The 27,390-nt window shown below is 48.7% G+C and overlaps 1 protein-coding gene across 1 annotated transcript in view; it reads left to right on the forward strand.

Annotated features, from left to right (window-relative positions):
* The first annotated feature begins 74 nt into the window (after window positions 1–74).
* Window positions 75–27,390, forward strand: part of Nuak1 (NUAK family kinase 1) — a 70,989-nt gene continuing 43,673 nt past the window's right edge. Inside the window, exons 1-2 of the mRNA XM_015482577.2 lie at window positions 75–126; window positions 4,078–4,454. Coding sequence (XP_015338063.2) covers window positions 75–126; window positions 4,078–4,454 — 429 coding nt within the window. The remainder of the gene's footprint in view (window positions 127–4,077; window positions 4,455–27,390) is intronic.

The raw sequence follows: 27,390 nt of genomic DNA on the forward strand, positions 1-27,390 counted from the left end.
AAATATATGTGAGATAATAATAAAGTTATCAAGGGAAAACCTTTATCTTGGCTCAGTTTTGGAGGTTTCCGACTATGACTGATCAGCCCTGTTCCTTCTGGGCCTTGGATGAAGCAGCACATCAAGGTGAGGAGTTCCTGGTTGAACAAAAAGCTGCTCATTTCAGGCCCTGGATAGGAAGGGGTGAGGAAGAGACTGGGTTCCCACAATCCCCTTCGAGGACACCCCCCCCCCAGCAACTGACTTCCCGCTAGGCCCCACCTCTTAAAGGTCCCACCAGTCCCACCACCTCCTAAGAGTACTGCACTGGGCGCTGGACCTTTAACACCTGGGCCTTGGGCAGTATTTAAAATCCAAACTGTAGGAGTCCATCTTCAAGTAGCCTGGTTTCTTCCAAGTTTGGAGGCTGGAGGCCAGTTGAATGCTATGGACTGGACTTAGTACAATGGCATTTCAGGAAGAGGAGACAGTCCTTTACTGTGCCAGCACACCCTTGGTCTCCAATGCCTGGCACAGAATAGGAAAATATTATGGAATGAGTAAATTTGTTTTGTACTGTTTCAATAAGAGTGTTGGATATTCCTCTTATTTGATCTTTGGTACATGAAACACTGGAAAAATTCAAGGAAAACCTGACCCTGCCCTCTGTAATCGACTTTCCCTTGAAATAAGAGGATCGAAAATATAAAAACATCATTTTTGGTTCTCATTGTTCATGGGGTCGCTACAGTTTTCCACTTCCCATTTCATGTGTAGTACAGACTTAATGTAAGCTGTGTGTGTTAGTTATGGCAGAACTTGTGTAATAACACATAGAACCTCTAATTTCAGAGACTTAAGGAAACAGAAGTTGATTTCTGCTCATGTACCAGTACAATGTCCTGGTCAGAGAATGGTATTATTCTTCAAGGTGATGTAGGGACCCACGTTTCTTCTACCTTTAGCTTCACGATCCCCTGGGGACTTGGAGTCCTCTGTTTCCAGCTGAGGAAGGTGGAGAAGGCATAGAACTTTTTAAACAGCCTGGTCTCACTTATGCTCATGTTCCTCTAGCCGGAACCAGTGACATGGCCCATTTGGCCGCAAGAGAGGCTGGGAACTATATTTCTGGCTGAGGAGCTGTCAGCTCCCTATTGATGGAGGAACATGAGTCTTTGGTGGACAATTAGCTTTCTTTTGCCACAGTGAAGAATATGCGTGGTCTGATTGTTGTTTAATGTGACCTTGCCCACCACACAACATCAAGTTAGAAATGTCATCATCTAGGGTAATGTTCCAAACCTCATCTAGAAAGATGGAAGAACAGTATCAAGCAAAGCATGGGCATTACTGCACAAGCCTTGAAATGATAGGCAGCTTGGAATAGAGGTCAGAGCAAAGCTTTAGGATCAGAGACACAGGTTCAAATCCTGATGCAGGCAGGTACTGTCTGACCACGGCAACTTACTTAACCTTTTTGAAACTCAGTTTTCTCAAGAATGAAATGGGAATCGTAACACCCACCTTGCAGTTTCCTGATGGTTAGAGGTAGTATGTATAGGTGGATAAATGGCATTAGTATGTTTCCCGAACAAAGATTTCTCAAGAAAGCAAACACACCTTTCTTTTAAATCGATTTGAAATATCAAATGTAATCAAGGACAGGTAATGAGCCTTATGTAAAATATAAGATGTAGGATAGTGTGGATGTTATGCTTCCAGGTGCAGACGTTACAACTTCTTTCCTGTATTCAGCACAAAACCAGAAATCAGAGTCTAACCAAGCAGCATGATTGAATTGCTTGTAATTGCTCAGAATTCTAGGAGCTGTGGAAGAAAAGAAATAACATTAACAACTGTGATTCATCAAGTGTGTTAGACCCCTTAAACCCCACACCAACCCTGTGAAACATATGGTGACCCCAGCCAATGACACATATATTGTTATCATCATCTACAAATGAAAAAACTGAGACAGAGTGGAAAAAATAATTGTCCAAGATCCTCAGAGAAAGTGGTGGAACAGGGATTTAAATCCACTTCGTGTGACTCTGAAATTCACACTTGTAACCAAGGAGCCTGGGCCCTGGTTGGAGGAAATGCTTTCTCTGTGTGAAAACACTCACACAATGCATGATAACATCATGCTGGAGGAGAGTGGTTCAAATTATCAATGCTGTAGGAATTCTGGCTGGAGAGGAAGTCTCAGGGCTTGGGCATGACTGCATGCTAGGCATTGTACTGGGTGTTTTTTTCATCCTTCCCATTTAAGGAGAGGTGGCCTGGCATGTTTGGAAGTCAGGGTGAGCAAGAATTTTGGAACTGGAGAGGTAGGGTTTTGATCCTGGTGCTGCAAAGTATTAGGCCTTTCTGATATGATTTCCCCAACTGAATATAGGAATTATAACAGCTACCTTACAGAGGAGGGATTGTCATAAAATGGTACCAGCATAGGATAGGTGCAGTCTATCAACAGACATGGATTAAGTCCTTTGCACTTGGAAGTATCAATTAGGTTATGCCGCTGTAACAAACACCCATTAAATTCACTGGTTTAATACGAGAAAAGGTTAATCTTTACTCACCCGACTTTTCTAATACAAGCTACCTGGCAGTGTTCTACCACCTTTACCTAGACACCCAGGCTCTCTAACTCTGCACTCCCCTGATAGTCAAGATCAGAAAAGAGAAAAGAAGCTTTTTTTTTCTTCCTTTTTAAACATTTATATAAGACAGCAGAATGCATTACAATTCTTATTACACATTCAGAGCACAATTTTTCATATCTCTGGTTGTATACAACCTAACTCTGAAGTCTCCATGTGGAAAAAGCACAATTACTTGTGCCTTCATTCTACTGACCTCCGCAAGTCATATGGCCACATCTAATCTGAAGTGGGTTGGGATAGTAGATTTCTACCATATCTCAGGGGAAGGAAAAGAACAGAAGATACTCGGTGAACAATTTTAATTACTACTGCAGAAGCGATGTGTTTACCTGAAAAACCTATCAGGTAATTTCTGTTTTAAGAAGAGGAAACTGAGGCTTTGAGAGGTTAAGTCATTTGCCCAAGGTCATGCAGTCAATTCACTGGGAACCAGGACTCACTCTGCATTGATTCTTGAATTTACATGCACAGTTATTTGTATAAAACCAGAACACAGGGGTGGGTGAGAGTATAAATCAGTGGTAAAACATTTCATCCCAGGCACTGGGAAAAAAGGCAGAAACAGTTTAGGATGGGGGCAGAGAGGCCCTGCAAGTGTGGTGGACAGAATAGATTTGAATAAACATTAACTTTGCCTATGTATTATGTGGTAGCTCTTAGGGAAGACAGGAAGGGGCAGAGGGGTTTAACGTCAAGCATCAGTGGAAATAAAGTTTGGACAGATTGCTAGAATGCAGCAGAGGCACGTGTGTGGAGATATGACTGGGGTGTTTTGGGCCATTACTAGGGCTGCAGGGAGGAGTTTCCGGGGAGGAGGTTCCGGGGAAGGGCAGGCTGTTGCCAGAGCCCAGGGGAGTCCAGTGTAAGGTGATAAGGGGTAGACAGGAGTGAAGACAGCAGGAATGCGGAGGAAGGGATGAACCTGGGAGCTGAAGAGGAAGCTCCAGGGCGTTCACTGGTGGAAAAGTAAAGAATTGCCAGGGATTTGCAGAACGCACCGCTCTTGCACCATTTATTAAAACAACAACAACAACAAACCCACGCCTTCCCCCCCCCCTTGCCTTCTTCCTGATTTTTCCCTTGCCTCCTCTTTGGAGAACCCGGACAGCTCCCATGGTTGGAGGGTTCCTGACTGACCCTCACCTGGTGGGGTACGGTTGCTGTCGCCATCACGTGGATGTGGCCCTTCCAGTTAAAGGAAAACTCCCAAGGCTCCTTGGGGGCCAAGATCAAGAGGCCTGCAAGTCGCCTTTTGCGAGGCAAAGGCGATGCTCTGCAGGCCCGGGCCCCTGATCCATCCCAGGTCCCTGATTAGTCCACTGCTGATGGCTGCTTCGCGGCAGGGTGGGCCTCTACGCGGATCCAGCTTCGTCTCCGTGCCTTGAGCGCCCCATTTCTTCCACACCCCCAACTCTGCTACCCTCCCAAGCGGCTGTGCCCGCCGGAGTCCTGGACGGTGTTGGAGGGCCCCGGGTGCAGCCTCGTAGCCTCCCTTCGTCCGACTCCGCCTTTCTTCGGGCCGAAGCGCCCCTCCTGGGGTTTTCCAGGGCGCGCAGTGGCCCCCGCAGGACGGANGGGGACGGCCCCGACCTGGGGCTGGGGGCGCCGGGTTCTCCGCCCGAGGCGGCGGCCGGGGCGACTGCAGCTCCCGCGGTGGCTGCGGCCCCGGAGCCCAGGAAACCGCACGGGGTGAAGCGGCATCATCACAAGCACAACTTAAAGCACCGCTATGAGCTTCAGGAGACCCTGGGCAAAGGCACCTACGGCAAAGTCAAGAGGGCCACCGAGAGATTTTCTGGCCGAGTGGTGAGTGGGGATGTTCCGGGGGGGCGGGGGCGCTGGCTTCTTGCAGCTGCAGACCAAGGGCGTGCGGGGCGGGAATCTGTGGGCGCTGGGGCTCTCCTGCCAAGAGGGGGCTTCTTGAGGGTCCCACAGACAGACTCTTCATTTTCCTCCCGGGACCCCGTGACTCAGGCGTGTCTCTCTTGAAACACTTGTTACATCCTTTCTGCACATATTTTGGGGTGTTCTCCCCTTTTATCCAAACAGCAAAGTAGTGGCTAGGATATGTGAACAGTTTGCAGTTTTGGACAGTAGGGTCTGCCCCGCCGGACATATCAGATCATGCCCCCGAATGTCTTATTACTCAGAAAGACTTATCCTACTCAGCCCAGAGCTGGTCCCTCAAGTCTATGTCCTATAGTTGTCTCCCTGTCCCCCCGCCCCCCTGCCCCGTTTACCCACAGACTCTGCATCCCTCCACTGATTCCCCATCACCAGATGCTGTCCCTGCAAAGGAGGGCAAACTCCTGCCTGTTTTTTAAGAGAGAAGGTTAGGAAGCAGAAATGAAGGCTGCTACTGCATGCCTGAGGATTGTGACAGTTTGCATCGTGACTTCTGGGAAGACTGAAATGCCCCTGGCATGGTAGCCATTCAGATGCAGCACTGAGTAGTGCCGCAGGCTCCGTTGTGTTTCAGGTCCTGACCTCAGGACTACTAAATTGCTTAAGGGGTCTGGCCAGCTGCCCTGTGACAGCTGAAACCTTGCCAGGGTACCAGCACCATTTGCACAGCTCCAAGAAGTGCTTTGAGTGCCTTCGTTTTGTCCCTGTCTTGGTTTGTTGTCATTTTTCCTTTCTGCAGAACAGGCCCTTGAAATCCACACGGCTTGTGGCTAGAGAGTTGGGTTCAAAGTGACTGACTGTTGCAGAAAGATTTTGTGTGGTGTGTGGCAGAACATTAACATGGTTCTTTGATTTAAAGCAGATCAGATGTAATTTTAATCGATTTAGGGCCAAAGTCAGAAACTAATTATGAGGCTCCTTATGTGCACTTTTGGGGGTGTTTCAAGGCCCAGGGTCGATAATAAATCTAACAGATGGTCACAGGGAAAGCAAAATGAGCTATCAACTGAAGTGCCAGTGTTGACATTTTCCTTTTGCATTTGTATAGGGACAGTTCTGTTGGGAAAAAAAAAAAAAAAAAAAAGGCTACTAATCAGCAAGGTCCAGCCCTTAAATTCTCAAATATCTGGATGCCTGGATAACTCCTTCATTTCTCAGATTTGCAATTTGTGTCAATACAACTTAATCTTATAACTTAAAACAAAGTCTATTATTGATTAATTGGAAATTCAGGATGGTGTCCTTTTTTAAAAAAGCTTCCTCTTTAATAAATGAATTGTGGCATGCAAGTTGAAACTTTACTCTGCCCAGGCACCATTTTTGCAGGTTGAAAATCCTAAAGAGGATATGGTTGGGAAGATGTCCTTTGAAGAACTTCGTAGAAGAGACTGAGAAATGCGCACTTCATTCATGCTTTTCTTCTGAGGTGATATTCCCCAGGCTGGATGTTGAATAAGCAAAAACTAAGCTTAGTTCTTTGCTTGTGTTGTCTTAATAGCTGTTGAAGAATCGCACTAGGAAGTTGGAAAGCATGATAATGAAAAACAGATGCAGTTCGAGGTGCAGGTTGAGGATGTGAGAATGTGAGGGGTTGGTTGGGAAGGGTGTGTCTGGGATCTGTGAAGGGACCCCAACACCTAAGAGCTAGGGAGTCTGCACTCTTTGAAAGAATGCAAACCTGTCTTATGGCAGACGCCTTCCCGAGCTTCCCTGGGGCTTCCTGTCACGCGTTCTTCTAGCTATCTGATCCACAGACTAAGTTAGAGCAAAAGGATTTGCATCAGTAGGCAGGAGCCTGTCTTTCTCTTTTGGTGGGTGTCTTGCTTTTTGTTTGCAGAAACTGTGAGCATTCCTCCAGGATTTTTGTCTCATGGCCACTAGGGGGAGCCCTGAGAACGATAGAGGCTCTTTTCTCAGCTGGAAGATGAGCGAGCCCTTACTGCGCAGCCCTAGTTGACTTTTCCATCGTGCTATTAATTTCAGCTAAATCTCTTGTTTTACTCAAAAATTATGTAAAGATTTTGAAGCTGGCAGCAGATCCAGTCCCAGAAACTGGCAGTCCCCAAACTGCTTCATTTATCCATGGGACTGTTTTTTTTTCTGGATAGCTGAGCAAGATTCTCTGATGAACACCTTGCATTTAACAGATGGGAAGACTGAGGTTTGGAGAGGGAAAGCCTTGGACCCAAGTCCTCCCCCTCCTGAGCACACTGCTCACAGATGGTGCAAGAACTGAAGTGAGAAACAGGAATTGTCAGGTGGAAAATTTTCTGTGCTTGGCTGAACAGAAAATAATACGAAACACACAAACAAACAAAGAAAATCACTTATTAAGTTGTTCTGCCCATTCAGTGCCCAGTGATGCAGAATCTGTCAGGAGAAGCAAGAAATTTTGTCCAATGTATGAACATGGAGTTTTCTTCTGGTTCTAGGGATGCATGAAATATCACAACTTGCTCTTAAGGTTCAGTCGAAGAGCCTTGAGAGAGTGTGGTCTTAATTCTGCCTATTCCATCTCTGGGCACGATGCTGATGTAATGTCTTTTAAAACCTTTCTCAGAAGGGGCAGTGGTTCTAACCTGTCTTGCCAGTGAGTCAGGTGCTGGGGATCGCCAACATTCTTGTTGAAAGCAGGGCCCCTGCTCAGAAAGGAGAGACTTTTTTTTTTTTAAACATGAGAATATTGTTGCCTTTTTTTGTGGGGGGGGGGCGGGGTACCAGGGATTGAACTCAGAGGCACTCAACCACTGAGCTGCATCCCCAGCCCTATTTTGTATTTTATTTAGAGACAGGGTCTCACTGAGTTGCTTAGAGCCTTGCTTTTGCCGAGGCTGGCTTTAAACTCGCAATCCTCCTGCCTCAGCCTCCTGAGCCACTGGGATTACAGGCGTGCGCCACCGTGCCAGGCTAGAATGTAGTTGCTTTGATGGTACATCTGGAAGGGCCTTCTGAATAAAGCACACCAAGACCCAGCATCACTTTCTATGTTCTCTGAAATGCAGTTCTGAAGAGAGTTGCAGAGTCAGGAGCTTGGAGTCGATTGGTTCAGCCCTCCCCGTTCAAGTAGCACCCCTTCACATCCCCAGATGCGGTCTCGCAGCCACTGTTTAAGCACATTCATGACACAAGGACTCAGAGTGGGTTGTGATTATTGAGTCCAACATCAAGGCACTCTTGCAAAAAAGCTAAAAGCCCTGGCATGTATTCAAGCCTTCACTTGATTCTTTCTAGCTTTGTGACTTTAGGCAAGCTGTATGTCTTTGAAACCTCAGCTTCCTCATCCGTTAAGTGGGCCGTTAATAGTACCAACTTCTTGGACTTATGAGAGTTGAATAAAATAATCTATATAAAGCCTCAAAAGGGGGAAATGAACCATTTTAGTTCCTCTTTTTAGTAGGGTTCCCCCCCCCCCTCAAGATTTCAAGGCCATCAGAGAGACAGGATGCTTTGGACAATTAGCCTTATGTCATGAGGAGAGGGGTAGGGGAGATAATCACCTTCTCAGGGGTATTAAACTAACAGGCTAGATTAATTAGGCAGGTGCACACAAAGGAAGATGAAACAGTGAGATTTGGATAGGATCTGAACATGTTCCTGAAGTCTTGAATTTGGGCTTCAACTATTGCACAAGCTTTGTTTTGATACAGTTTTGGGCAGGGCTGTGGGTGAACCTCTGTGTCATCTTGTGGCATGTGCTTTCTTTGAGCCAAATTTCTTGGACCTTCAGGTTGCACAAAGCACTGCCCCAAACTCCAAACTCAAACCCACCCAACCTTTTGGGGAGAGGTGTCATGTGGTTGCCTCAGTGCCCAAGGTCAAGGTCAACTTTCTCCCCACACCAGTTTACCTGGTGTGTGGCAGTACACCGTGTGCCTCAGCTGGAGGCATGGTCTCTGGGATGGGAGGGGCAGGACTGGTGGGCAGAGGGTGTCCTTGTCTACCTGAGTGCTTCCAGCCACCAGAGAACTAGCTTAGGATAATAGGACATCCTCACCTAGCAAGCCAGGTTGAGTTGACCAAAAGTGAGTATTTTAAGCATTGACCCAAAGCTATTCATAACCTGGTGATAGAAAACTGGAGATCAGAGAAGCAAAGTTGACCTGCTCAGCCATGGGTGTGTGGCCATCATATGCACGGTGGCTGAGGTACCATTTTGCAGCTAAGGCCCAAACCCAATTTCAGAGTGTTAGGGACCTTGGCAAATGTATCATCCAAACTTCTCATCCTCATGGTGGGAAACACGAGGCACAGAAGTTTATTATCCAAGGTGGCACAGCTGGTAAGTGACTGAGCTGGGTTGAAGTTACTTGATTCATGGATTGGAATTTTTCTGTCATTCATTTAATAAATCTTTACTAAAGCAAGACACGGACCTAGCTCCTAAAGAATTTATAATCTAGTAGCAAAGATGTACCTACAGATACTGGACGAATTTTTATTCATTCCACAAAGATTTATGTCCGTCTGCCAGGTGCCAATGCCAATCACCTTGTTAAAGGTGGAGACATAGATACACGTAGGACCCAAGGAGCTTAGTGTCCAGTGGAAGAGAAAGAGTAAGTGGTCACCAGGCTGGGAATAACTCTTCCATAAAGGATGCGATCATTCCAGGTGGTTTTCAGGTTGGAGTGTGATGCTTTGAAGCTTAGTTCCCGGGATTGAGTTGACCCTGCGCCTTCCCAGGCTTTCAAGCTTCTGTGGTTTCTACCAGCTGATATTTTTAGCTCAGGTGTGTCACGCAGTGCGAAATGCTCTACTGACATTTCCCCTCATTGAGCCCTCGCCCTTGAGGTGTGCACTCCGATTAGGTCCATTTTACAGATGGGAGATATGACCCATCGGGAGGCTAGCGGATTTGCTGAGTGTCACACAACTGGATGGTGCCCAGCAGGCCTGTATTTTGGGAAAGCCATTGCTGCTAGAGAAATGGAGACCCTCCTTGTGCCGCCCAGCTGGTGACCTCTAAAGTCGGGCAGGTACTTTGCCAGTGATGCCTGAAGAGCGGCCAAGGGTGATTCTTTTCTGGGGTGGGTTTTTGTTGGTGCTCAGAAAGAGGATGTAGAGGATGACAGACGGATGAATAGGGAGGGGATTTCTCCACCAGCTGAGAGGAGGTTGAAGACATCCCTTGGTTTGGGTTTCAGGAGACTGAAATGTGGGGTGCTTTAGGCAGAGGTCAGGTTCATGCATGTGTGTGGGAAAGGGGAGGAGGCCCATGGGTGTGCAGTGCTGGGAGGCAGTGGGAGGCCAGTTTGGTGAGGTAGGATGGAGGCAATATGATGATGGTGATGATGATGATGATGATGATGATAACAGCTAACACTCCTCAAGAGCTTATGGCATGTGGGTATATATGAACTAATGGAGTCCTTGTAGCAATTCTGTTTTCATCCCCTTTTTCAGATGAACAACTGAACTCCAGAGAGGTTAACTAGCTTGCCCAAGATTCCACGCAGGATCAGAGCCAGGGTTGGGACCCGGGCATGTAAACACAGAGACTTGACCCCTCTGGAGGTGCACTGAGCCGGGTTCTGATCACAGCAGGGCTCCGTGCTCGTTGGTTTGGGGTGCTGGCTTGGAGCAAGGAGGTTTTCACAATAGTTGAGGTGTGAGAAGATAAGGATCAGGAGCAAATTAGAGGAGAGAGACAGTCTGGCTCTGGCAAGCTGACTGCTTGTTGGACCCCGAGCGTGATTTCATGAGTCGGGCCAGGGTGCGCTGCACCTGGATGCACACTACATTCTTTGTTCCCCAGGTAGCCTCTGACCCTTGGATCCCTTGGGGGCTTCAGGGGTGAACGGGTCCACTCCTTGCCTGCAAACAGAAATGTACCCACTACCCTGAGATGTCTTCATCTACCCGCTAGGAAGCAGCTGGAGGCAGGGGATGGTGAGCAGGGTATCTCCCTTGTTAGTCCAGGTCTAGCTGTCTTGAACTCCTTCCACATTGCCGCCTCCCATCAACGCCTTGCCAGTACCAAGCACAAAGTAGGTCCTCAACAAAGCCTTGTAGGATGGAACTAACGAGAATAAACTGAGCAAGGGAAGGTGGTGGGAGGTGTAGGGCTGCAGGTTATTATCCCTGACCTCTGGGAGGGTTTGTTGGCAAGAAGGATCAAGGCCAGAAGTGAATGGCGGGCTACATGGTAAGGTCTGCAGAGACAGGCAGACCCTTGCTGCACGAATTCCTTTTCTGTTACACTTGCTCATGCATTCATTAGGGAGAGATGTATATCCTGGGCTTGTAGGATTTCTGGCCATAGCTTCCTGTCCTCAGTGGCTCCGGAATCAGACAGCAGAAGTCTCATTTGTCTTTCCCACATGAAAGTCCTGGAGCATCTGTAAGTTATGATTTGTGAAGTATCTGCTTTAAAGCAGAATGCATTTATCATCTTCCTGGCCCAGACGACATTGGCGAGTGCAGGAATGAGAAGATCCCAGGCCCCAGAATGGGAGGGGCTGGGCCAGATGACCCACCGCAAGTGGAGTCTGGTTGAATTGATAAAATTCCCTGGAAACGGCCCAAGAGCAGCCAGATGTGGGCTTCATGGCGAGACTCTTCGATAAACTTTTAACTGCGTGTTAAAACCAGGGCTGGGCAGCTCCGCTCCTAGGTCTGCCCAGGAAAATGCAAACATGTGTCTGCATAGAAACCCGTGCACAATGTTTAGACCGTCGTTATTCATAAGAGCCCCAAAGGAGGAGCTACTCAAATGCCCATCAGCGGTGAATGGATACATAAAATGTGGTATGTCCATTTTACTTAGGGAATATTATTTATGACCTATTGCATAATTTGCTTATGGAATATTTATGGAATGTTATTTAGCAATGAAAAGAAATGAAGTACTTAATACATGCTACAACACAGATGAACCTTGAAAACCTTACGCTAAGTGAAAGAGATCAGTCACGAAAGAACATATAATACAATTCCATTTCTATGAAATGTTTAAAATGGGAAAATCCATAGAGACAGAAAATAAGATTAGTGGTTGTCAGGCCTGGGGGTGGACTTGTTAATAAATGGAGATTAGCTGTTAATGGGCATGCCTTTCTTTTTGGGGTGATGAAAATATTTTAAGAGTGTGGTAATGGTTGCACACTCCTGTGAATAGACTAATAACACCTGAATTCTACACTTTATCGGGTGACTTGCATGATATATGGATTATACCTCAGTGAAGCTGATATTTTTTTAAAAAGTGGGGGTGAGGGAGGGGGTAAGAGAGTAGAAGACAGTACCATCAGCCCCCCAGATGCCATCCTGTGGACTACAGAGCTCTCATTTTGTGTGAGAAGCAGTATCTTGCTTGCCCTGGTCGAGAGAGAGAGAGAGAGAGAGAGAGAGAGAGAGAGAGAGAGCGCCAGGAACAGAGCACCTGAATCAACCCCTCATCCCACCCCTTGACAGCTGGGTGACCTTGGGCCATATTTTACCTCTGTTTTCTCATCCATCTCTTATTATATGGATTATTGGGAGGATTCAGTGAGGCTGTATGGCTAAGCCTGTTGTCTAGTTTCTGCTACATGGTAGGTATACAGCAAAGGCTGTTGGGACCATGGCCAGTCTAAAAGGCACCATTGTCTGAATTAGCAAGAGGGTATATTTGTAAAGTCTCTGTCCTGCTGAAAAAGCAGCCCTCCAGACCAGTGGCTGGTTTGTGGCTCTGTGACAGCCCTGTGGGCTGATGCCATTCCTGTGCCCCTCAGCCATGTGCCTTGTGCATGGACTCCTTGAACTGGCTACCCTTTCTCCACTCTTCTTAGCTACCCTGGTCACTAAGACCGATGGCAGAAGCTCTATCATAAGAAAGACATCACACCCGGGGGCCTGGCGCACCTTCTCTTCTAAGCTAGCAGTTAACCAGGGTCTCTAACAAGGCTTACCAATGTGCTTAGGAGTGTGGACACTTGAGAGGAGATTAAGACAAGTCTTGCCATTAAGATACCTAGAATTTATTTGGGGGCTGTGTGACAAATACATCATGAATATTTTGAGTGGATAAATGAAGTGCAGAAGGAGAAATCCTGACTGTAGAAGAGACAGATGGTCCACCTTTCTACGGAGTAGCTGCCGACCCTGGGCAAACTGTTTTCTCTGAGATTCTATCTTCCCATTTAGAAAAGGCACCTGCCAGTATCCTACCAATTGGAATCACTCGCAGAAATAGGATTTGGAATCTTCCAGTGCAGAGCCTGGTGCACAGAAGCTATTGAAACGAGAGCTAGTAGTATGATTTGAGGGGAAAGTGTGGAGAATCTGATGACCTCGCTATGGCTCTTGGCTCTCCCTGTCAAAATCCTGCCATGGGTTTGAATGGGGACTGAGTGTGGATTTGCTCCTGCTCGGGTTTCCAGACCCTTCCTTCCTGATTCCTCTGCCCCACCTCGGTATCAGTGTCCCTCCACCTTTTCTCCCATGCCCCCCCATTAGGAAGAAAGCAGGGTGCTGTCTGGCTCTCGGGTCGCTGCAGCCTGGCCTGGTCTGGTGCTAGGTGTAGAGGGGATGCTCAGTGAGAGTGAATGAATGAATGGCTGAATGAATGGGCCTCTGCAGGAAGTGTGCATCAGCAGCCCGGAGAAGGAGAGTCCCTGAAGGCGGGAGGCAGCAGGGAAGGCCCATGCTCCTTCCTGTTCTCTTTTCCCTGGGTCATGGCTCTGCTCACCGTGCATGCACCCAGGTGCCTCTCAGTCACGCTCTGCGCCAGGCAAGGCTGGAGAGGAGGGGGAGGCCGAGCCCGTCCCCAGCCTGCCTCCCACCCTCCGTGGCTGCTCTGCAGCCCCCAAGGCTGGGCTGCTCCCACACTTGCCTGTCTTCCTCTGGAGGTTCCAGCCCTTCCGCCCCCATCTGAGAAGCCCTGGCGATCAGCTCTGTGGCATGTGCAACCTCTGGATGCAAAAGGCATCTGCAGGCTTTCCCCAGCCTTTCTCCCCGGGTTGTAAATCAAGTGCTTTAAGAGTTGTAAACCGGCTGGAGTGCGGAGTTAATGTATGTCTGGAAAAAACACCATCACGATTTGCCTTTTAAGCTCGAGCAAAGAATTCCACTTGGGTTACTTTCATGAGGGGCATTGAGGTTTCCAGTGGGAAGATGCTCAGAGGGGGCTGTGGTGCGTTCCGTGTCAGGAGCTGGTGGCGGTGGCCTTCCAGTGGGCTGGGCTCGACTTTCATCTTGGGGCTGAAGGGTAGTTTCCCAGTTGAAAAAGGGAGCTGCTCCCTTCTCTGACTTAGCATCTCTGACGAAGCCCGTGCCCTCCTCTGTGTGTCAAGCTTCCCTTACTCAAGTGGCTCAGGGGCCACGCAGACATTCGACTGCAGCCAGCTACAGTGCATCCCTGATGGATGTTGTCATTGTGCTATGAATTGGGTCCAGCTCATGTGTGCTTTGCCCAGACTGCCCAAGGATGGTCATGTCCCACTTTTCCATGAGATCGTGGTGGGGAAGTGGATGGTCCGCTCTGTGAGTGGAAAGGGAGCATGTGGGGCCTGGATTTGAGCCCACTTTGAGCCTCCTGTGTACTCCGGTACAGCCATGACCCAGTTTCTTCATCTGTGAAATGGGAGTGACTGTGTGGGTCAGTGAGGTGTGTGTGGTGTTCTAAGGAAAGTGTGTGGCCACCCCCGTGAGCATTATTCTTGGAAGGAACCCTCTTGGGCTAGGCAGGACAGGTCTCAGCCATCTCCAGGCCTCTGGCAGCCTGCTCATCCGGGTGCCCCTGTGTCCAGTGCTCTTGCTTCACCTGTAAGTCGGGGGCCGGAGACAAAACATGCTCGGAGACATGCCCCGCCAGCTCACAGGAAGAGAACCCCAGGACTCGCAAAACGGAATGGGTGAAATGCAGACTTCATTTCCTGTTGCTTGGTTTTTGGCAGAAAGACTCCTTGCGGGTGGAAGGGAGCAACTTCAGCTCCCAGAGCTGCTTTCCCAGTGTGCCCATGGTCTCTGTCTGTGGTCCCTGTGCTGTGGCAGAGGTGAGGGGAGGGTCCCGCCTTCCCTGACCCCTGGTTCAGTCCGGTGACATCCCAGGCTTGCTTAAACACGTCCAGGAGGTCATTCTCAACTTGCCGCTGTGAGATGGAAAGGGTGGCACTCCTGACACCTCCCTTTTCCCTCTGTGAAACAGGCTGGTGAAGTAGCCCTTGTCTCCCGTGCTGACACAGGGTTCATGACCCATCATGCTGAGGACCGTGCCTGACTCGGAGCCAGTTCTCAATGAATGTGAGCTGTGGTTACTGGAGGGATCTCTGCTCTGTCCCTAGACACTTAGAGCTCAGGGTGGCTTTGCAGCTGGTCTCGGTCAGGCCGGGGGCTCGTGGCTGCCTCTGCTCTGGCTGTATGTTCAGCTCTCCTGGCAGGAACCATTATCCTCCCTATGGTTTTAGCAGTGATTCTGGGGGGATTCTTCATGCAGGGAGGGCTTGGCTCCTTGATCCCTGGTAACAGGTACACAGGAGGTGAGACTCCAGGGATGAGGAAGAGACTAAGGAGGGGCCCTCTTAGTGTCCCTGGCCGTCTCCCTTATAGGGAAGACTCGGCTAGTTCATTTATTTCCACTCCTTTACTGAGCACTCTGTATTTACCGGGGCCTCTGCTAAGGGCTTTGCCTGCAGCATTACACAGGCTCTTAGAATGATCCTAAAAGGGAACTGGGCCCAGGGCCACAGCGTTTGCAACTCGGGATGGTGGAACCCAACCAAGGAGTAGAAATATCTCTGTCCTTTTTTCCTGTGACAAGTGTTCTTTCTGGCTCTTCCAGGTAGCAGGTTAAACAACATTTATTCAGATATTTATAGAGCTCCTCCCAGGTGCCCGGTACTGCGTTGGGCATGGGGGAGGCAACTGAGAATAAGAAACAGCCACTGCCCCAAAGGAGTTCACCCAACTCTTGATTCCAAAACGTGCATCTAACCCTCACTGTTTCTAGACCCTCAGTCCTTGTGGTCCTCACTAACTCTACTTGCTGGTCCATTTAAGGAGACTGATCCCCACCCCCCACCCTTTTTTTTTTTCTTTTTTGAATCTCTCAGAAGTTCATCACTTGGTGTCAAACCTCCATTACGCAGCCTTGGCTTCCTCAGTGTCAGTTAAAAGAGATGCCAGCAAACTTTGAAATGGTCCCTGAGGTCCTTGAGGCAACGTAATTACTTGTGTGCTTCTTGGTAGCTTTGAAAGTGAACTCTTGCCTCGGGTAGCAGAGGTGGTGGGTGGGAGGAGGCTAAGCGTTTCTCTGGTGAGCTCAGAGCCCTCAGAGTGATGGCGGGCTCTGGGGACAGCCATGGCACACTCCGGGAAAGCCGCAGCCTGCGTCTTGGTTAGTGGATCTCTGTTTCCCAGGCAGAGGCGGGCGGAGTGCTGGGGGGGGGGGGGGGCGGAGAGCTGCAGCAAGCTCTGGGAGCAGGAACCCTAGAGCAGAGAGGAGTTAAGGGGACTCTCACTTACCACATAGCATCCACCTTGGATGTGTAGGAAGGAGCAGGAGGCTTTCCTTTAACAACCCTAATAGCAGGGGACATTTATTGAGTGCCGAGTGTGTGCCAGGCACTGCACAGATGACTGTGTGTGTGTGTGTGTGTGTGTGTGTGTGTGTGTGTTGCTGGGGATGGACCCCAGGCCTTGAGCTTTCGAGGCAAGCACTGTACCACTGAGCCACAGCTCCAGCCCTTCACTCTTTCGTATGCTGTCTCGCCTTTGAACCTGCGTGATTACTATGGACGTTTTGCAGATGAGGAAGCAGAGGTTTTGAGGGAGCCAGTAGCTTGTCTGAAGTTACAGAGCCAGGATTTAGGGCTAGGCTGTGCCTGACTTGGGAGTTCAGGATCATGACCCTGGCTCCAAGGCCTCTCGGAATGGTAGGCATCTGATGAACCCACAGTTAAAGTTCAGAGAAGCGGTCTCTGTGCTTCTGAAAATAGCGGTTTGAGAACTTAGTCTCAAGATCCCAATCATGCTGTATCTTAAACTCACTTATGACCTCGCTGTGCCTATATCTGTGCCTGGCACACCATAAGAATGAAAAAAATGTTCAGTAGCCACAGAGTACTGTGTGTCGGAGAATGTCCTCAGGAGACGGTCCCAGTGTTGCCACAACCTAAATTGTGTGACCTTGGTCAAGACGTCCCTCTGTGACTTCAACTCATTTATCTGTTAGATGACAGCTCTGGGATAGATTTTTGTTGTAGGATTCATTATTCATTCAACAGTATAGATATTCATCAGCTTAAGATGATAAACTCATTGTAGTCGAAATCACCATAAATAAATAATAAATGTGTTGAGTATGTTGAGTCTCCCGAACATCGTAGTTTAGCAACACAGTATATGGATGAGTGTCAGTCACCTGCCCTGGTGATCGTGGGGCTGACTGGGGGCTGCTACTGCCCAGTATCACGAGAGAGGACCCTGTGTACATCACTATCTGGGGAAAGATCCAAATTTCAAATTCAAAGTCTGGTTTCTACTCAGCGCCTATTGCTTCTGTACCATTGTCAGGTCGAAGAATTATAAATAAAACAATCAGAAGTTAAATGGACTTCATTTATTGAGCGCCTGCTGTGTCTGATGCTGGCCCCAGGCAATAGCGACAGAGAGATGAGACAGACCAGGTTTCTGCTCCCGTGCAGCTTACTTTACATCCTCTTCCACAAACTGGGTTTTGGGAGTCTTTATGTCTTGTCCCCAGATTGCTTCAAAACGGTACTTGCTGAATCTCCTCCACTTGTCTTCCTCTGCAGAAGGTGAATTCTGGCTGAGCTAGGGTTCTATCAGTTCTGCTTACTGATGCATCCTGAGAACCTAAAACGGTGCCTGATTAATAAACACTGGTGACTTGCATGCACGAGTTTTTGCCATGTCCATTTGGCTCTCGAAATCTCAGCTTATAAATACTCTACTGCTAAAGCCCAAGGAGAAAAATTAAGGAGCCAAGGCCCATTTTTCTAGAAAAAATACCACTTTTACAAATTAAGATGCAGCTGAGACAGGGAAGGTTTCTGATCCCCGCTTACAGAAGGATTAGCGAGCTGGTCAGGATTCCTCGCTTTTTTGTCTGGTGGTGCTTTTTGCAAACCACAGAGAAAACCAAACAAAAACAAAAACTCCTCCCCCCCCCCGCTTTGCTTGAAGCAGAAAAAGCAGTTGCTTCTTAAAACAGCTCATGAAGGAAAAAATTATAACAAATATTTAGCATTTCTCTGGTGGCCGCACAGTCTGAATTCTTTTCAGCCCCACAATGAGCTCTAATTTTATGAAATGTTTGGATTAGCCACCAATTTTCCGGTGGAATTTAGGAGGCTTGTATCCGTACTTATGCTTGAAGTGAAGAAATCTCATAAAATCTGCTCGGTATCTCGGGCCCAGTGGGACATTCTAGCCAAGGACAAAATGACCATCAGCAAGTGATGGGGGGAGAAAGAGATCTCTCTGGCAGCTGGGGCCGGGCTCTGCTGACGGTGGAGTGTTCTTGAGCTGCAGTCCCCGGGGCTTGGCCGGCCTGCATACCACTTCCAACTGATCATGGGCTATAAAAATTCCAGCCCAAGAACAATGCCTTGTACCTGACCTTGTTCTTCCAATTCTCAGAGCCAGGGGACGTTAGGGCATCTGGTAATTGGGTGAGAGGCATTTGATAGCGTGTGGAGCTCTGGACGTCCAGCTCGTGGCACCAATGTCTTGTGTTCTGGTTTCCAATTCTCATCTTTCCTCCTGCCCCTTGACCTGTCTAAGAGGGACACACAGGGCTATTAAAATCAGTTACCATTCAGTGAAATGAAAAACTTCAGTTCTGTGGTTGCATTGGCCACATTTTAAGTGCCCGGTAGTCTACGCAGCAGTGGCTGCCATTGGATAATGCAGAGCAGGTCATTTTTGTTATTGTAGGAAGGTTTGTTGGGCGTAGCCACGGTTGGTGCTGAGTTTGATGAAGACAGGGGGTTCCCCCTTACCCTGTTTTATTAAGCCTGTAGCACCTGCTGCTACTTTTGAGCATCTCTAAGCATCATCTGGTGTTACGTTGCTGTGTCTCCCGTGTCCAGTGCAGTGCATGGGTGCTGTATACACCTGATGGTGATTTTTAGAGTGAATGAATGAAGTCATTCATCTGATTCAGTCTTTGTACGTGCCTGGCACACAGTGGGCCTTCAGAAAAATGGAATGAACACTCTTAGAGTAGCCATGACTGGGCGACTCTGAACTCAATTGTCGAGCACCTGTGTCCTCTGTTGTGCAAGGCTCCATCCATACGTGAGGAGCAGACAGATGTGGGTCCTCTAGTCAAGGAGACTATCCAGCCCGAAGGCTTGTAAATCTGGGGGGACAAGTGAATTTCTGCGGTACACCTGTTACTAAATGCATCTTCTTTGGCATTCGCCCTGGAAAGTCTGATTCAGCAGAGCTGGGGTGGGACTTAGGACACCTGGTGTCTTCTGCATTTCAATCAAGTAGCTCAGATGAGTGATGGGGGAGGTCCACAATGGGAAGCTAGCTGCAGCATTCATCTGGGAGACCTCAAGCCACTTCCTTCAGGTCACACTTTCCTGGTAGCCTGTCGTGTAGTAATGACAACAGCTGTGAATACAGAGCACTTGTGCACCAGGTGCTGCTTGTTCGAAGCATGTTCATCACTGACCTGAGTTCCTCCTCACTGAGAGCTGCACACTGTTCTTACCCCCATTTGACGGGTAGGTAAGGCAAGGAGGAGGAAACCATTTGTCCACATGGACACCACATGTAAATGGGAGTAGAACCCTGAACTGCTGGGATTGACGGATCACACCCTCTGAACTTGGAGCAGCTGCCTGCCTCCTGCATGCCAAGTGTGCCTTTTCTGCCAGTTTCTTGGAGTCAAGTTCAGGTGTATTTATCAGATGCTTGTTGAGGGGATTCACACGTGTGCATATCATGAGTTATGTTGATCTTCAGATGTCCATCTCTGGTCTCAAGGAGTGTCCTTAATTCATTCAGGGGCATTTCCCAGGTGGGCTACACCAGGATTGGGTGGACAGGAAGGAGGCCTAGGCAAGAACCTCCTGAGAAAGTGCCACTATCAGTGGAAAAGCCAAGCAAATCCTAAGGACCGAATTTTCCCTCCTTTTGCTCCTTGTGACTCAGTTGCTACTGTTTCACCCATTAGGGGGTCTGTGTGTGTGCACACCCGTGGGCTCTGTGTGTGTGTGTGGCAGGGGTCCAATAGCCCATTCTGTTGGGCTTTTGTTCCTGCTCACTTTGCAGGAGGGCTGTGCCCCTTCCCACCCTTTTTCAACCACAGGCAGGACAGGACACCCCTTAGACTTGGGAGTTGCCAGGACTTGAAGAGAGTGACGAGGGGAGGGTGGGGTAGGTGGACCCGTGACTGCGTGTCTTTTTCAAGGTGTGCTTCAGGAAGCTGCTCCCGTATTATCCCGAGTTTGTTTTCATTTTACAGCTCAAGAAATCAACACTCAGAAAGAGTGTTGAGTCCGCAAGGTGTCACCAGCCTTAGAACCTCAGGGCCGCCTCCCCTGCTGTCGGCTTTTCCAGCTGCATCACGGGGTCCCAGTCCTCACTGAGCAAAGGAGTGGGATCTTGGACAGAGGGAGGACTCAATGAGGCCATCTGGGGCAGGGGCCCAGGCATCAGTATTTTCAAGCAGCCCCCAAGGTCCCTGTAACGCACACTGGAGTCGAGAGCCCTTGGCTGTGGCACGTCTCCATCCACGCTGACCATGTCTCCATCCACGCTGACCATGTCTCCATCCATTTCTGGTTGGGCTGGGGCCCCGCTCCTGGGAAGGTGAGCCTCCCCTGCTCTGGCCCCAGTATGCCTTCTCCAGAGAGGACTGGTTGTCCAGAGCCGTCCCTCCAGGCCGGGGCTGGGACCTTTTGCTCTCTTGCATCAGAGGCTGCCCGTAAATCAGCAGCTGTCTTGTTTTCTTTCTAGGCCCCAGTTGTGGTGACCTTTGTCTATCTGTTTATTTCAGGGAAATAATTCCATCCTGCAAAATCGATTCCCTGGGGGCTATAGAAGTACATTTGGAGGGACGTCTTTTAGTGAGGTGACCTGAAATGGCCTCTCGGTAGAGGCGACAGCTGCTTCCTTTCTCCCCACCCCCTTCTCACTTTGCCCTCTGACATTGTCCTCGTGGTTGGAAGGCCTTCTGGGGGTGTTCTTACACTTGTCTCTGCAGAAGGTCTGCTTCTTCACAGTGATAACAAAAATCATAAGAATAGCTAGCACTTTGGACCCAGGTGGAGTACTCCTGTTGGGCACCTTTCTGGGCATTTTCTGTGTCATCTTGTGCACTCTGTTTTCTCTTGGCAGTACTGGACATAAACATAAGTCTAACATTGGCGTTTAATCCTGTCTGACCAGGGACATGTACAGTTTTGGCACCATTTTTGGCCTTGTTGGAGGATGAGGTGTTTTGAGAGTGTAGTGACCGCCATATTGGAGCAGTTAGGTTGCCTGGGATGGGGTGGGGGGCTGGATTACTGAAGGGAAGGGTGCAGGGAAAGCAGAGAGTGCCTTAACAGCCTCCCCAGGTTCAGTCTGCCATGAGCTTTAGTCAAGGGAGTGGAGGATATTGGTTCATCCTGATGTTTTGGTTAAGTGGAAACACTAAAAAGTTAACAGAAAGCTGTAAATAGATATTTGCAGGTGATCACAGCTCATGAGTGTTTATTTATGAACTAATGAGCCAAAGAGCCAAACCTTTTAAAAACTGTAGCCATGCATGGTGGTGCACACCTGTAATCCCAGCAGCTCCGGAGGCTGAGGCAGGAGCATTGGGAGTTCAAAGCCAGCCTCAGCAACTTAGTGAGGCACTAAGCAACTCAGTGAGACCCTGTCTCTAAATAAAATACAAAATAGGACTGGGGATCTGGTCAGTGGGTAAGTGCCCCTGGGTTCATTCCCTGGGACACCCCCCCCCCCCCACACACNGGGTTCATTCCCTGGGACCCCCCCCCCCCCACACACACACACAAAAAGAAACTGTAGACATTTCTTAAGGAAACCTTCCTGAGAGGTGGCTGCTTTCTTTCTTGCCTTGTTAAAACAAAATCCATTTTCTTGGTGTCTTCTGGTGAATTCTCCTAAATGGTCCTCAGTACTATGTTTGGGAATCTGCATGTTTGCAATTTATAGTTTGTCTGTCTTCTCCCTCATCAACTTGTATTTCTTTTTTGATTCTTTTAAGAGGTAAAATTTTCCTTTCCTTATAGCAAAAATAACATAGGCTTCATGCTGGACACTCAAGAGACAGAAAAATCTAAAATTAAAGGTGAAGTTAGTGCTCATGCCTTGATTCTGTCAGTGAGACTGTTTCTTGTTCTATTTTTCCAGCTTCTCTACAGATTTGTTGTGACTAAGCTTCTTCAAATTGTTTTGGTAGGAAAACAATGAGTGACCATCTGCAGGGACTTAGTATGTGGATTCTGTGGCATCTTTGGGGTGCCTTTTTTAGGGCTAAACCTCCTCCTCATACTGTCTTGAGAGCTGAACAGGTCCTGAGAGCCAATCTAAAGAAGTTCTGTTTTCTTGAGTAACAGGATGACCCTCCTTGTAGGGAGCAGGACTGGCCAGTGTCAGATAGTTAGCATGTGGCTGAGCTGGTTTCATGACTCAAGGTCAATTTCCTACCTGTTCCTTGTGTTTTGGATTGTGGGTTATAGATATGTGGTTTTGAAATAAAGGAGCTATTTCTAGGTTTGAGGACTGAAATCAGAAAAAAAAAAAAAAAACCAACCTACCTTTATCTCAATCATCTGTGTCACTCAAGTGACAGATTCTTTTTTTTTTTTTTGGTGGGGGATGGGGAGTCAGAAGCCAAATTTTGCCCCCTCTTTAACATTCCAGACCCAGCATCTGCTGGAGCATCGGTCTTAGATTAATATCGAGATGGACTCAGAAACACACTTGAAAGCAGCTTGCATTATTATCTGTGCATAGCTTTCATTCTATGACCTGCTTAAAGGTGCAGGGAGCATAAATCTTGGGAAGGACTGTCTTATTTACTTCTTCGTCTTTTCTGCAGATGGGATGTTCACATTAGAGACGGGCTGGCTTCAGAGTTCTGCTCCAGGATGTTTTAGCTGAACTGTATGAGTCCATTAAACAAATGTAAGAGTTTTGGGGAAAGAAGAGCAATGTCTCAAACCAAATGTTTTACATGGAGAACATCTGGGGAATATTGGTATTTGTGTGTATGGTACATCAGAAAGCACCTTGGCGGGGTTCCCCTGGGATGTTTCTGGCCCGTGGTTGCTGCATTTGACAGTATTGTTGTAAGGGAAGGGTTCCTATGAAGTATCACCATCGAGCAATGTGTGATCCAGGAAGGAGTGTCCTTGTTTAGCCGCAAGCTCGGATTGTTCTGATTAGCTCCTCCACCAGCTCTTCCACGGCACATGAACGATCCAATATCTGAGCTAGTTTTCCCAAGGCTTACACTCCAGAGAAAGGAAGAGTCACCATGCCAAGGCGTCACCCAGTGATTCCATAGGTTTGACCAAATATGGAACCAGGTGTGGCCCAGGGAAGCAGCTTTGGCCACAGACTCCAAGTGCCCGAGTTGAAACTTGGGCTTTGTGTTTATGATCTGTGGGAACTTGGGTTCAGTTTTCTTCTCCTGCAGGATAAGTAGCCTGTCTTGTGGAGTGGTGGGGGGAGTGGAATCAAGTGGAATGGCATCCTGTATGTTGGGGGGATCATTTATACCACACGGTACTGCATCTAACTGTGCAGAAGCAACGTGAGTCAGAGGAGTATCTGGGAGCGTTTTCTGACCTCAGCAATTTGTAGTTACTGGGCCAGGCTGTTAGTAGTGGGTGGAGGTGTAAGAAAGGATTAGGGCTTATAAAAATGAAGGCTTATGATGTGCTTGAGGCTGAATTAAATTAAACTCAGTCCATGCTGATTGCAAGTCCACTGTTGTGTCAGATTCTCTCCCAGATATTGAGGACTCAGAGGGGACAAGGCGGTGACAAATGCCTGCTACCTCTGGGACACTGACCATGAATAACCTTCACTTTTGCTAGGTTATGTATGACTGCCGTTTAAGTAGCATGGACAGTGACTGGTAAATATATTGTAGATGTGAACATTATTTGGCAGAGGACATGGCTCGTCTTCCTGTTCCTTTGGTGCGTAATGACCCCTCTACCCCAAACGCAAAAACCTCATGATAATTTAATATGGCCCTGCTGTGGCATGAGAGGAAGTTGTAAAAATTGCATCTGAGTGTGTCCCAAAGATAGCATTTTGATCAGTACTGGTCCAGTGAAATAGTCAGAGGCCCATTTCCTGGCAAGAAGGACCGAGTAGTGTGAAGTATGTCAAATGAGGAGACCAGGGGTGGGACACACACACACACACACACACACACACACACACACGATGACATTGCCTTGACAATGGGATGGGGAGTTAATAATGGAGCAAAGTGAGATCCAGTTCTGGTTAGAAATGAGTCTCCTTTAGGAGATGCAGGGGTGGAAATAGGGGCTTCTGAGGAGGCCCCCTCTGCACGTACGCCACGGTTTACCTGAGTTCCCCCAACCACCCCGAGTTCAGCACCAAGTCTTGCATATGCTGTGCTCTAGACACCACTTGGCCCTAGGGGTGCCATGGTGAATGAGAAGCAGCGATCGCCTCTGTGTAGATTATAGGTAAGCGAGGCAAGGAGAGCGGACCCAGGTGTGCATCCCGGAGACTTGTTGCCGGGTGGACCCTGTCCCCGGAAATGGATGCAGAGGATTCCGTCAGCTGAAAAAGTTAGCTGCAATGACAGAGTGGAGGGATTCTGGCAGAGGAAATGCCACGTGTGCATGTCCGGGGACATGGGCACATTCCCCCCTGGCTGCGCCTTGGGTCCCCGTGAGGGCTGCAGATCCATTCCCAGTCTCCTCTGGAGTCAGGATCGAGGATTGAATACTGGATGCATCTCACCCGCCTGATGGGGCAGCAGGAAATGCCCACCCAGGACTGAGGACCTCCGTGGGGGTCAGGCTGTCATCATTTGTAGCCAGAGACACTCCTGCAAGAGGCACCCTGGGCAGGTTTGTGGAACCCTAAATAGGCTGCTGACCAGCATCGAGGCAGTGGGGCCGTGGAGCAGGGAACCTGTTAACTCTCTGAATAATGAGCAATGAGAGCCTCCCTTGCAAGGAGTGAGGTGCTGCTGCACAGGGGAGATGACTGAGATCCCAGAGGCCCTGGGTGACAGACACTGCAGCCTCTGCCACCGCTCCCCCGCTCTGACATGCCTTGTGGCTGTTCATCAATTTTCCAAGCAGAAGGAATTCCGTCAGGATAAAAATAACTTCTGACAAATCCCTTTCACTCATCTGCAAAATCATCCGTGGTGAAAACACGAAATAAAATGCAAAGCCATGCCTCTGTTTTTACCTGTTATATTTCACCAGCTTAAGAAATTAAAAAAAAAAAATCAATTTCTTTGTTCTGCCCACCTAGACCTGCTAAATCCAACAGACTTATTTCCTTTCCCTTTGGAAACCTAATTTGGCTTCTTAGGTCTTTTGTGTCCCTTGCTCATTGTTCCCAAGGTCAGCGATCCAGTTGCAGCCTGAAGTTAATATTTAAAAGCAGTATTTGCAACAAATTAAGAAATAATGGGACAAAACCCTCCCGAGTATGCTCATTCATGTGTGATAGCCAAGTCAGGCTTCAGAAACTGGAGCGAGGTTTGGACTGAACTGGGCTGAAAACAGCGTGGTGGCTTGCAGTGTGGGGACAGCCCCCCGTGTGCCATGCTGTGAGACATGTCATAATTTGCCAGCACACTTAGAGGTATCTGTCGCTCTCCGTCTGGTTTATTAATAATTCAGCAGTTCGGGGACTTCGTTGCAGCTGGAGCCTGCCTCACATATAAATGTTAATAACCCTTTTGTGGTGGCTTCCATCCCGCTGCTAACTGTGGTTTAGCATGGGGTCAGTCAGGGCTCTCGTAGGCTGTCTTGTTACAATTGCAGCATGGCTGTTAATTTGGTGAACTTGGGCCTATCCTTTAACCTCCCCGGGACTCAGTTTCCTCATTTGCCCAATGAGGAGGTGGGAGTGGAGCATTGTAATCCACGCAGCTCTAATGTCTGCTGTGATAACGATGCTGTTGTGACTTCTGCCATTGTTCCTATGAACCTTCTTCAGTGTCACATACACAATCTGATAGGACTCCCAGGTCAGTCCTGGTGTGGTGCTGCAGGATAATAACCAGAGGGCATGCCGCTGTTATCCTCACTTGCAGATGGGGAAACTAAGCCTGTGTCTTGATTAGCTGCGGATGTCTCCTTGGAGCAGGTCCCTCCTCCAAGTTGCTGTGATTGCTGATAGGACAAGTGCTGACACCAGGGTTCAGAGCGGTTCTGGCCAGGACTCTGCTGGGTTCCGAGGTCCATAAGTACTAGTCGCGCTGCCTTGGGCTTATGGAAGTTGCTGAAGAGCAGTAGCAGGGGATCTGGGGCCAGCTTAGAAGTAACCTCAGCCCCTGGCTCATCCCTTTCCTTCCCTCTTTGGGACAATTGTAACCTGGAAGAAAAGCAGTTGCACTTAGAATTCTGATCTGGTGTTGAGTTTGGCTTTTGGAAACGTGCAAGGCTAAAAATAAACAGCAGCTTGGCAATCCCAGCCCTAGCTCAGCAGCCTTGCGTTTTGGAGCCTGGGAGTCGGACGCCGCCTATGTTAGCATCTCATGTGTTACCAGGGGCCTTTGACATTCCCAGTTGTGTGCAGACTGTGACATACATAACCCATCCCAGTGGTTTCCCAGGCCTCGGGGCTACGACCAGGGAAGTATTTATTGGAAGCGAACTTGCCATTTGACAGGGGTCAGTTAATCCTGGTCACTGAGCCCTCTGTATCGGTGGCGTCAATTGCATTAGTCACTGAGTGTGCAATGTGACTGTCTTATTTAAGTTGCAGGATGGTAGGAACTGGCAGGGGCACACTGACTTTGGTTTAAGGTGGCGGTTCTCAAACCTCAGCATGCCAGGTCTTCCCCGAGTCCCCACCACCTCCATTCACTGCATGCAGGTGACCTGCTGCCCACACTTTGACAGAGCACCCTCAAGAGTCTGACTATCCTTGGGCTGGCTGGCTGCTCTGTTTAGGTATTCACCTGGCACTAACTTTCAGCTGGCCTTCTTTTCCCTGGGTCCTCCCTGCTCAGCTGTGGTCACTATCTCCTGGTGCCATACAGGGAGTGTAAATCTGTCCTGAGAGTTCTTCGTCGTTAGTTCCCTTCCTCAGTAAGGACGCTCTCCGTGCAGTGCTTGGCGGGGACAGGCTGGGGTGGGGGGAGTACTAGAGAGTGAGGAACAGCTCTCCGTGTCCTGGCTCCTGAGCAGGCCCTGGCCCGGTCAAATGCAAATCGGCTTTGCTATTTAAATCTGGAAATAGAACACATTTTTCATGGCAGGAGAAAAATCTGCCTCATCTGAGGAACCATCATCTCTTTTATGGGAGTTTTGGGAAACAGAGGATTGAGAAGCGGGTTATGGTGAATGATGTTTACCAGAACCTCTGACAAGATGAAAGGGCAGCTGGTGGCCGATGGTGGGTGCCCCTCTTTGAAGGCAGAGCTGCTCCCTGGCCTGGGGTGCCTCTCCTCTGAGCCTGTTCATACAACTTTGGCTTCCAACCTGCTCCGGTCTGTGAAAACATCCAGGAAACAACGTGAATCAACAGGCCAGAGAGGAAGAGAGGAGCCGTGGGCCCCTGGCGGAGCTGGCGTGGGCCCCGTGGGGCCTGTTGTGTCCTGGCAGGTTGCTGCGGTGTTGTCCTGAGTTGGCCAGGCTCCTCCACAGAGAGCGGGGGGTCATTGAATTAATTAGGGTCTTTGGTTGCA

Source organism: Marmota marmota, unplaced genomic scaffold (assembly GCF_001458135.2).
Source record: "Marmota marmota marmota unplaced genomic scaffold, marMar, whole genome shotgun sequence".
NCBI classification, from domain to species: domain Eukaryota; kingdom Metazoa; phylum Chordata; class Mammalia; order Rodentia; family Sciuridae; genus Marmota; species Marmota marmota.